This window comes from Eretmochelys imbricata, chromosome 7, assembly GCF_965152235.1.
Source record: "Eretmochelys imbricata isolate rEreImb1 chromosome 7, rEreImb1.hap1, whole genome shotgun sequence".
Classification (NCBI taxonomy): Eukaryota; Metazoa; Chordata; order Testudines; family Cheloniidae; genus Eretmochelys; species Eretmochelys imbricata.
In genome coordinates, this window is record NC_135578.1 from 61,593,368 (window position 1) to 61,605,436 (window position 12,069).

The window sequence follows — 12,069 nt, forward strand, 5'->3', positions numbered from 1 at the left end:
TAGGTTGAGGAGAAATGATTTTGTCACTCTTAGATAGAAAGTACTGCAGAAATACTAAGCAGGACGTTTTTTGGCATAAATAACGTGTGTGACATCAGTGTTCATGACTCAGTATTTCTGGTAGCAGTAACTTCACACAATAAACAAATGCCAAATCTATGTAGGTTATGAGCACTCTTAGCTGTAAAATAAGGAACAATTTGAGAGGTAGATAACGGAGGGGAGAGAAGAACAATAAATTCTGGGGCTATTAATGCCTTTTACTACTGAAAAAGCACTTGTCTAGGCTCATCCCATGTGTGATGAGGGGCACAAGTCATTTTAGATGGCTAAGGCCACTCTTTTGTATCCCCCAAGGTGGTGTCAACCTTAACGTGTGCAGGGCCCCAACTTCCCAGGGGTCAAACAGGGTTGCAAGTAGCCACCACCTCCAGGGTGGTTGTGAAGGGGTGGGTAATCGTGTGGCCATTAGTTTCATCTTAGGGGAGAACGCTAATTACCTCAGCAAGAGGTGACTAAAATACCTCCAGCTCTGAATATGAGTGGGGGTGGGCAGGGCTGTCCCTAGAGGGGTGCGGGGCCCGGGACATAGGCTCCAAGATTCTAATCTGCTTTGGGGTGCTCCACCCAGGCCCTCCCCCCACTACATCCCTTCCTCCAAGGCCCCACCCTGCCTTTTCCCTGCACAGTTCTGCTCCCTCCCCTGAGTGTGCTGTGCCCTCGCTCCCCTCCCCTCTAGCACCTCCTGACTCTGCAAAACATCTGATCTGCGGTGGGGTAGGTGCTGAGAGGGAGGGGGAGGTGCTGATGGGTGGGGCCTGCTGGTGGGCAGGAGGCACTGGGAGAAGGGGGAGGTTCTGGTAGGGGGGCTCCTCCTTGCCCCTCCACCTGTCGCTCTTCTCCTTGCTGTCAACCCTCCCGCCTGCCTCCTCACCTCCCTGCCGCTTGCTTCCCTGTTTGCCTGTTCACCTACTTGCCCTCCCACCTCACCTCCCTGTCCGCCTCCTCACGATTTTATCAAAGTGCGGGAACCCCCAAAGCACAGGGCCCAGGGCGGTTGCCCTGATTCGCCATACCCAAGGGATGGCTCTGGAGCGGGAAATCAGTCTTGCTAACTCTGACAGTATTTGGTGTAGTTTCTTCAAGCCCCAGATCCTGAAATTGCTTGGATGTTTCACTTCTTGATTACCTGCTTGTTGCTGAAAGAAATGAATGTCTCTTGTGGTCACCATTGCAGAGGAAAGCTGGACACTGTGACCTAAGTGCATCTTAAAGGCTTAAAACCCAGCAACTAAATTAAAATAACCCAATCTGTACTGGGGAAAAGAAAAAAAAAATCCATCTGATTATTTTAAGGCCACACTGATGAGTTGTGGGAGGGACCTGCCTCATGATTAGGGAACACTCAGACTTGGCAATTCTGTGGGGCATAAATAGCTTTTGGAAGTAAGGGCAGGACCTCAACAATGCACACAGGTGCAGCTACTGCTATACCTTCCCCCACCACAGCAGTTTGTTTGTGCATGCAGTAGGGCAGCCCCCTGAGGGAAGATGATCAGGCTCAGAGAGTGTAGTGAGGCACAGTAATTGTGAGGGTCCCCTTCAAACACTTTGTGGCCATCTTTAATATGGGCAGAAAGATCGTTGTGAAACAACCCATTTAACATGGTGCACTGGGTGTGGGTTTTAAAGTTGGGTGACAGATTACGTGAGGGTGTGTGTGCCCACAGGAAAGATGGCGGATAGAGGGAGCGAGCATGGCATTCCAGGTCCTGTAACTGCCTGGTCTCGTGCGCCTCAGGGAGCCAAGGCGCGAGCCCTCCACTTGCCTACGGCCGCTTCGCGAATCTCGCTCCCCCTCGCCTCAGTCTCTTCTTCTCGCAGGGGCGACGCCCACCAGCTGGGTGTTAGCCGATCGCGGCGCGCGCGTGTGTGTGTGTGTGGGCGGGGCTACGGGCAGGGTGAGCGGCCGGGCTGCTCAGGGGAGGTAGAGGGAGCTGAGGAGAGGAGCTGAGCGGCGGCTGCGGTGCTGCTGCTGCGGGGGTGTTGTGTACGGCCGCTGCTGCGAGTGGGGACTCCTCCTTCCAGGAGGGTGCGGAGGGAACCATGCCAGTTCTCAGGTAGCGCATAGACGTTGATGCTGCTGTGGCTTGCCCCCCTAGCGCGTCCCCTAAGGCAACGGGTTGCTGTCTGAGCAGTGCATTGACTTACTACCTCTGCCTAGATTTGGGATGGCTTAGTTTTATTGCCTTCTCCGATGGGTCGTGGGCTTGGGGTGGCTCCGTTTCCCCATTCCTTTCCCTCCCCTCCCTTTTCCTCGGGTTCTGGGTGGGAACTGCTGTTTCACCACCCTTTCCCCCCCCTCCGCCCCCTCCATAACCAGTTCATTTGGTGTTTGACATCCATCCCACTGGGACCCCTTCCCTGCAACTTTAACTATGTAAGTGCTATCTTTAAATCAGATGGCAGTTATCTGTAGGTTGCAAAAAATATACAATATTATGGATGCTTATTATTTATGTGGCACCATGAGCGTACTGGATGGTTTACAGACAAGTACCCTGCCCTGAGCTGCTCCCTTGTCTATTACACTCCCACCTATGGTTTAACAGGGTTTGGTTGAAACAAAATTAAAAGCCTGTCCAATATGAAAGCGAATTACCTGCCTCTTTACATCCTTTTGCTCTTTTTCTCTTGGACACTAGCTGGCAAAGTAAAGTGGTTTTTAGTCTGAAATTGCTCTAAATCTTTGCAGTGTTTAATAATGTGTTGCACTAACGTGGGAGGCATGAGGGCATCTGGGTTGAAATGCAAGTCTCAAATTAGGATGTGTGGAGGGATCTGTCTGTCATTGGCCTGCCATGATAAGCATTTCCAGGAAAATCATTTGGGAGTATGTTGACTTTAAAGTGATGGACTATCGAACTGCTGTAATGCGGGGCAAATGTGGGGCAGTGTGAAATTGATGAAGGACGAGAAGTAGATGCATATATTTGTGACAGTTCTAAAATCATTCTTGGTGTATAATGTTGGCAGGACTATCCATTCTAAAGTTTGGTTTGGAGCTAAGCCTTTTTCCTCTCTATGCTACACATTTAATTGTGGGGAAAGAGCAACTACAGTAATATGGCAGTAACTTGCATAATCTTGCAGTAATAGATGAACATTATGATCCAGTTTTAATATTTGCTACATTTTTAAGCTTAGTTTAGATCAATCCCAAATGCTGAGGAGGATAAAATTTAAGACCCTCAACACATTTATTATGCCAGGGTCACAGATGGGTAATGATTACAGTGACTAGATTTAAAATTTATAGCTTAACATGGAGTAGTGTGAATTCTTTTTTTGTATAATTAGTTTTTTCTTAAAGACCCTCCTCTCTTAAATGGACTTGTACTATCAAGTGAACTGGTGACCTTTATCATATATATTTATATACATACTGATCAGTCCAATAGTTCCTGAAGAGCTGTCTAAAGTTGCTGAGTTTAATTATCATTTCAAGTTGCCTCTCCCATTCCCTCCCCCCATGCAGTATATCAGATGCCACCTTGTCTCCAGTTAAGGAGTAGAGACCAGTGACTCTTCCACAACATGATGCTATTCAGCTGCCAGGTTATGCTGAGCTAATGCAACTGCCTTAAAATCTCACTAGTGGTAGAACAGTGTTCATTAGTATGACAGACCTAGTTCCTACAGGCCTTGGCTTTAAAGTGCTTGGAATCTAAAATAAATTACGTCTTTCAGAGGATTGTGAAATGTGTATTGAAGATACTGCATTAACCCTGTGTGTAAATATGCAATGTGTTAGCCAAATGTTAACTTCATTTCTTTAAAGCCCCAATTCAGCAAAGCATATGAATAGCCCTTTGATTTCAGTGGGGCTACTTGCATGCTTAAAGTTAGGCTTAAGTGCTTTACTTAATAGAGATGTAATTGAAATGACCTTTAAACTTTATAGACCTATGGAGTACTAGCACCATAGGTGCTGGAACTAATGTGCTGGGGGTGCTGCTGCACCCCCACTTGAAGTGGTTTCCATCATATACAGGGTTTATAGTTTGGTTCAATGGCTCTCAGTACCCCCACTATACAAATTGTTCCAGCACCCCTAACTAGCACTGAAGTGCCTCTGGTCTCAGATTAATTACAGTGAAGGATAAATGATCTTTGTGTTGTAGAAGTAATTGGGCTGTGAACAGAACTGTACTGGTCAAAAGCTTTCAGCAGTGTTGTTGCTAGCAAGATTTTAAAAGGGTTTCTGTGAATGAATATGCATAGCTGTTTTATTACATCTTGAAACCCTGTCCTAACTGAACAGTGTACAAGTCTGTCTCTATATAGTGGCTTGTTTGGATTTGCTTTTGAGAACGGGTCTTACATAAGTGTTATAGAAATGTTAAACGCCAGTGTTTTTTTCATGAAATATGCTATCTCTTCATAAATTTAAGACTGGGTGTATAGCATGGTTTAGTAGCAAACTTGTAGTATAACTTTAGCTCCACACAGGAACAGGCCAAACCATGTTGTAAGTATTCGGACATTTTTATTTTTGGGAGAGAGAAGGTGGTGAAGTAATACTTTTATTGGACCAACTTCTCTTGGGGGCAGAAGGGGGAGGGAAAGAAAAGCTTTAGAGCTCTGTGGAGCTCTTCTTTGGGTCTGTTCTGTGGAGCTCAGAAGCTTGTCTCTTTCACTAAGATAATTTGGTTCTATAAAAGATATTACCACACCCACTTTGGCTCTCTCTGATATCCTGAAACTAACATGGCTACAACAACAGTGCAAACATTACTTTTCTTGTAAAGCTATCTGGACACTGAAAAGTGAGTGTCCATCTACCGAGGGAAACTTCCGATCTTATACATACTTTACAATGACCAGCAAAGCTGTTTTTGTAGACTTATAAAATACAATGATCAATTAATAGTAAAATAAGTTATTTGCTGCTATTGTCTAGACAGTGTAGGTCAGTAGAACCTCAGAATTGCCAAACACCTTGGGAATTGAGGTTGTTCGTAACTCTGAAATGTTTGTATCTCTGAACAAAATGTTATAGTTCTTTCAAAAGTTTACAACTGAACATTGACTTAATAGAGCTTTGAAACTTTACTATGCAGAAGAAAAATGCTGCTTTCCCTTTTTTAGTACTTTATGTTCAACACAGTACTGTATTTGCCTTTTTGGGGCGGGGGGGAAGGGAGTCTCTGCTTCTGTCTGATTGCATACTTCGGGTTCCAAATGAGGTGTGTGGTTGACTGGTTAGTTTGTAACTCTGAGGTTCTACTGGTTGCTAATGAGCAATGCAGATCGCTGCTTGGATTTGACGTTTCCAAATGGCATAACTGCTGCAAAAATAATCCAGTGTGTATTTTTCAAATATTTTTTAAGCAAAAAGACTGAAGTTTTTTTCCCCCCGTATGTTATTGGACACTGATACACTTCCATTCCTGTTTTGATGTCACTCTTTCACACTGCTGTTGTGCTAAAGTGCAGATAGATGTGTGAGAAGATGAAATACTTTGATTAAAATCAGTGCTACTAGTGTCTGGTTACCAATTTTGGAGTTGCATAGAAAGAAGAAATATTTATCTAATTTTGAAAACAAGTAATATTATGTACTCAAGATTGCATAAAAAGATTAAACGCATATTCGCAAAGTACGGTCGGTTAAGATTAGTTTGACATTTATAAAAATGACTTGAAGTAGAAGTCAATTCAGAAGCAAAAGAGAGGGTTTTTTTGTTTTGTTTTGTTTTTGGTATGTTGGCTGCACCTCATTACTTCTGTTAATTGTGATAATAAGAGAGTAATATCCAAAATGTTTTGGAAAGATCATTGGCTATTTGTGGAAATTTAATCTCTCTAGTGAACAAACCTACCCCCCCAACATGGTTAGCAGAACATGGCTTATATTTAATAATGTACATAACTTAAAAGCTTGTGACTACCAGTTATTTTCACTAGGTTCTGTAGTAATTGCAAAGTCAATAAAATGCCTTGGTCTTTACTATGGACAATTTGATACTTTTTGTTTTTTGTGTGTATGTATGTGAGTGTGTGCACGCGCACATGTACATGTCCATATTCCCTCCTTAGCAATGTCTGTGTCTTCTGGAAAGTAAGCCACTGGTATTTTTGTGATCTTGGCTTTATTTATTTATTTATTTTGGGTGTAAAAAGCATTTTCTGTGGCAAGGGCTTTTTTTTTTTTTTTTTTTTTTTTTTTAATTATTGCATTGTGATACTTGTAATGGTCAGAGATGCATTTCCTATTGTATGGGAGGGATGGACCTCTGTCTGTGGTCTGACAAGCCCAGATGGACTCAATGAAGGGGAACAGTAAAGACGGTTAAATAAATTAAACAAGATTATTCTAAGTCAATATTTAGACTTCAAAAGAAAAAAAATTGTGGAACACACTCATCCTTAATTCACCAGTCTGCACCTTCTATTTCGTATCTTATCCAACCTTTAACTTTTCCTCCTTGAGTGTAAATAATGTGATAACCAAGATGTGAAATTGACCAGTCCAGTTTTGCTGTCCAACATGACTAAAAAGCAAAAACTAAACAGGATATGTGTTATGTTAAAGAGTTTTTTACTGCTTTTAAGGTGGTGGTAATAACACTGGTCAGAGTTGAATGCGTTTCTTTACACTGTCCAGATTTAACTGTTGTCTGACTTCACTAGTAATTTCAAGCATGTAAATATGGCTTTCATTTTATATCTGTACAATATGGCCTACAGAATCTTGTCTTGTTTTACATAGGCCATGTCTACACTACAGAGTTAAGGCGACTTAAGTTATGTCAACGATCATAAACTACTGTCATTACATGGCTTGTACATTTTTAAGAGCTCCATTTTAAGCTGTGCCAAGACTACACAAGCCACATTAAAGCACTGCCGTGGCAGCGCTTTAACATTGCCAGTGAAGACATGCCCTTACTCAGGTTAGATTTAAGATACTAATGTTACTGTTTGAGGAGCAGTGGTATCTAAACAGTTCACGTGTTTCTGTCTTCACTCCTTATGTAGTTCTCAGCAGACCGCTCTGGATGCTAACGGATAAGATATGCAAAGTCTCATGTGGTATTTGAAAATGAAGTGCCAAATGCTGTTGTGTTGTAATTGCCTCTTTATGGAACACCTAAATTGAAGACAGTAGAAACAGTGTTGGTTCCAAATGCTGAACCTACTCTTGCTGGTGTCAGTTACCTTTTTTTTTTTTAAATGTCATGTTAGGTGTGCCCATGGCAATGTAGCCTTTATAATATTGATGGGTTGATATTACCAATGGCATTAAACCTTAGTAACCTATGCCAAAGGTTTGCACTCCCTAAAGGCTACAGTATCAGAATTAGCAAGGTCAGAACAACTATTAGGCTATGTCTACACTTGAGGAGTTTTTGCGTTGTCAGTTTCACCGGTGATAGTGAACCAGTGAAAGCACTTCCATCGCAGATGAGAACAGCGCACTGAGGGCAGCTATCCCACAGTGCAGTTCTCTCCATTTTGACAATAGGTCTTGTGGGAAGGGGGAGGTGATCGTGGAGCATCCTGGGTCCCTACACGGCATCCTCTCCCCAAACACTGATCAGCTCCAGTAGCTCAGCATTGCTCCAAGCAGGGGATTGTTTGCTCTGTGGAGCAGGCATTGTCACCTGGCCAGATAAGTGAGCATTTGCCAAGAAAACAGGAAGGGGAGTTTCAAAGTTCCCAGGGGGTCGGGTGGATGTCAGTTTACCTGGCATCAGAGCAGCAGACCTGCTGGCCAGAGTGGTCATCTAGGCACTGTGGGATATCCTCCGGAGGCTAAAAGCTCTGTAAACAGGAAGAATGTGTCTTCACTTGCACTTCATTGATAAGAGCTGTATGCCTCTTGTGGAGGTGGTTTTCTTTTTGCGGTGAAACTTCTGTCATTGGCAAGTGTAGATGCTCCCATGGTTTTTGCGCAAAAAAGGGACTTCTTCCTCTTTAAATGGCAAGTGTAGACATACCCTTAGAAATATCGTTACATTTGGAGACTCTAGGAGCACACAAGGAACAATAGCAATGACTACAGTAATCCCTTTATTAACAGCTTCATTAAGCAGATGAGCAGAGCCACAACTATTGAAATATACGTAGCGAGAGACAACCTTTAAGATATCTACAAAAAGAAAAGGAGGACTTTTGGCACCTTAGAGACTAACAAATTTATTTGAGCACAAGCTTTCGTGAGCTACAGCTCACTTCATCGGATGCATTCAGATGAAGTGAGCTGTAGCTCACGAAAGCTTGTGCTCAAATAAATTTGTTAGTCTCTAAGGTGCCACTAGTACTCCTTTTCTTTTTGCAGATACAGACTAATACTGCTGCTACTCCTGAAAGCTGTCTTTAAGATATCTAGTGTTACAGTCAGGCTGGACAGCTGCAAGAGGGTCCTGGAAGGCTGATATGTTAGGCCTAGGATGTTAACTTCTTCTCAGCTTGTAGGAAAAACCGCGTTTATCTTGTGTAAGTTAGAGACCCCTGAATCCAATTAAGGGTTGCCTGAGGCCTTTATCAACTCCTCCTCTGGAGAGAGCAAAGAGGGAGAGAGAGAGACAAGCTACTGCAAGGCTAGTGGCAGCAGGGAAACAAGCTTTTTCAGGCTGAGAGCCTGTACTCCTTCCCACAGGGGAACAGCCAAATCTGAGTGCCTGCTAGGGGAAGGACTGACACCCAGGGCAAGAAACAGGGCGACTCCCTGCCCTAGTGAGGAGGCAGGGAAAGTTATTCCCTTCTGTTTTTGTGTTTGATACAGTTTCCTTTTTGTCTGGTGAAAAATCACCCATCAGGCTGACCCTGGGGCCTACCCTGAAAACACAACCAAAGGAGCACAGAAGGGGGAAGGCCAACACTGCCCAGGGTGGGGCTGGTTTACCTCAGGCCTGCCATCACTAGAAGGGGGATGTGGAAAGTCTGGTGAGACGAAGGAGGTGCTTGTCACACTAGCATCAATGATTTCATACATTCATCTCTGTAGTCCCCTTGGAGATGCCAGTATCGCTCAACAGGTCGTCATTTGTGGAAGGCCTACTTATGAATTCCTCCTTCCTTTTTCATACTTTTATTTTGTATTACTCTCATTGATAACTCTTATATGCATGAGGGTTCCAACCCCTTTTTCCTGATCTGGATATCCACACTGCATAAATGTTGGTATTCCCATCTTTTCATAGCCTGTCCTCTTAGTTTCTCTTATCTTCATTAATGCTTATGTCAACAAGTCCAATGGTGACTTGCAGTTATTGAAGAATTTCCCATGATGTTACCATCAGACAGCTTGTGGTAGTGAGGGGCACACTGTGGAATATTTTCCCAAATATCACCTGTATTTGAAAGAGGACTTTGTGAACACGATACTTTTTAGTTTGCATCAGCAGCGTCCACACAGGGGAGTGGTAGTGCAGTACTGTGGGGCCGTGTAGAGAAGCCCTTGGACCATGAGGCGGAGAGAAACTAGTACGTTTAATTGCATTGCACTGAGACTTTTAAAATTTTTTTTGGCATTTTATGTGCGGTTGTTAATATCCCATATACAACACTGACACTTGTCTGTTCATACTTCAGTTTTGATTGAGATGTTAACTGGAAATAGCACGTATCGTGCATTTCGTCTTCAGGGATCCCAAAGTGCATCACGCAGATACTATATGATTGTTATACCTCTCTCTACAGCATATAAGTAGCAGCTGAGTGGACAATAAATGTAGGCATATGGAATCTTAGGCAAACTCATATTCAACACTTTCAAATATTATGGCTTTTCTCCACCGTTTGTATAAATTCAGATTAATCACTGATTTAACACAAAAAAAACCCCTACTTTTTAAAGTCTTTACTATATCTAGCCTTCTACAATAAACAAATCCTCAGACTATAAAATAAATATGGATATTAAAAATATTGTGGCTCAAAAAGTGGTGAAATACCAAAGACCTGGAAGAAAACAAAATCATCTCTGATAAAATTTGCAGATGATACTTAAATTGGGGGAGTGGTAAATAACAAAGAGGATAAGACACTCAGACAGAGCGATCGGGATCACTAGGTAAGCTGATCTCAGGCAAACAATATTTGTTACAATATGGCTAAATGTATACATGTAGGAACAAAGAATGTAGGTCATACTTGCACTATGGGGGACTCTATCCTGGTGAAAAGATGTGGAGGTTGTTGTGGATAATCAGCTGAACATGAGCTCCCAGTGTGATGCTGTGGCCAAAAGAGGTAATGACAGGTTTCAGAGTTAGTGAGCTGTAGCTCACGAAAGCTTATGCTCAAATAAATTGGTTAGTCTCTAAGGTGCCACAAGTACTCCTTTTCTTTCTGCAAAAGGGGTAATGTGATCCTGCAATGCATAAAAGGGAATTTTACCTCTGAATTTGGCACTGGTGTGACTGCTGCTGGAATATTGTGTCCAGTTGTGGTGTGCACATTTTAAAAAGGATGTTGATAAACTGGAGAGGCTCACAGAAAAGCTATTGAGGATGATTAAGGAATTGGAAAGCATGCTTTATAGTGATTGAGCTCCTTGAGTCTGACTATTTAGCTTTAACAAAGAGAAGATATTTGATTACAGTTTAAGTACCTACATGTGAAACAAATATTTAATAATGGGCTCCAGTGGCTGGAAGTTGAAGGTAAACAAGTTCCGATTGCAAATAAAGCATACATTTTTAACAGTGATGGCAATTAACCATTAGAACAGTTTACCAGAGGTCATGGTGGATTCTCCATCACTGGAATTATTAAATCAAGACTGGATATTTTTCTAAAAGATATGCTCAAGGAATTATGTTGGGAAAGTTCTATGGCCTGTATTGTACAAGGGTCAGAGAAGATGATCACAGTGGTCCCGTCTGGTCTTGGAATCTATGAATATTAAGATCTAGTCTGCAAAATTATTTTTGAAACGAGGATTTAGTCCTGTAATGTTCTAAAGATCTAACTGTTTCACTCTCACACAAAATACTCAGTGATTCTTAGTTCCCCTTACTGTAAATTGTCAGTTTCTAGTTGGTCACAACCTGTGATGAAGTGAGAATGTTCTTAATGTTTTCTCTGAATACTGTGTGGGTGCCTCAGTTTCCCTAGGCATTTCTTAAGTATCTAGGTCGTGGGATAAGGGTGTGTGATTGTTGCAGAGCCCCAGAGGGCCAGCGTGATGGTGTCTGCACAGAGAATGGCAGACACCCTGTCTCCTGGCAGCTGATGGCCTGGGCCCCTCCTCTGCAAAGGTGCCAGAGAACAAAGAGATCAGGTGGTCTCCTGGCCTAGGAAAGAGACAAAGGCAAGAGGAGGGGCAGGAGAGTTTTCAGTTTGGAGCTGGCTGGGGAAATGGAGGGAGGCGCAGATGGGGCTCTGAGCTCCCTGCCCCTCAAGGCAGACCTGACTGAGGGGTCCTGTTCTCTGTACCTACAGGCTCTGTTTTAGACCATGTTTCTGTCATCTAATAAACCTTCTGTTTTACTGGCTGACTGAGAGTCACATCTGACTGCGGAGTTGGAGTGCAGGGCCCTTTGGCTTTCCCAGGAGCCTCACCGGTGCAGACTCACTGTGGGAAGCACATGGTGTAAACGGGGATGCTGAATGCTCTGAGGTCAGCCCCAGGAATGCCAAAGTTGTGTAAGCTTCTTACCCTGGAGACAGTCTGCTCACAGAGAGGAGGCATGTTTCCGCAGAGTCCTGACTGGCTTCGTACAGAGTAGTTCCAGAGCATCGCCCGGTGACTCCGTGACACAACCCCATATTTTATTTTGTATTCTTAGTGTTTTTGGTAAATTGAACATTCTTGGCTATTAACTGCCATATTTACTGAAACATACTATAAAACTTCTATTTTATGATTAAGCTGTCATAAAAGAAAGTGAGAAACTTGAAATAGAAGTTTTTCAGTTTATCAGTCAGCTAAAAAGTCAGCAATTCTCATTTGGTTTTTGCTTGCTTAGGGTTATGAATTACCCAAATTCTAATTTAACTTTATATTGGGCCAACTTCTAGCAGAATTTTAGCTCTATCTTGGTAAATTCATTT

General features: G+C 42.9%; 1 protein-coding gene across 3 annotated transcripts in view; it reads left to right on the forward strand.

Moving 5' to 3' along the window:
* Positions 1 to 12,069, forward strand: part of ADK (adenosine kinase) — a 564,182-nt gene that overhangs the window by 16,054 nt on the left and 536,059 nt on the right. The window contains exon 1 of one of the 3 annotated variants that reach the window (XM_077821815.1): positions 1,987 to 2,120. The exons of the other annotated variants lie outside the window; for them this stretch is intronic. Within the exon in view, the coding sequence (XP_077677941.1) occupies positions 2,107 to 2,120 (14 nt within the window). The 5' untranslated portion in view covers positions 1,987 to 2,106. Of the gene's footprint in view, positions 1 to 1,986; positions 2,121 to 12,069 lie in introns of those variants that run through there. 3 annotated transcript variants of the gene reach the window in all.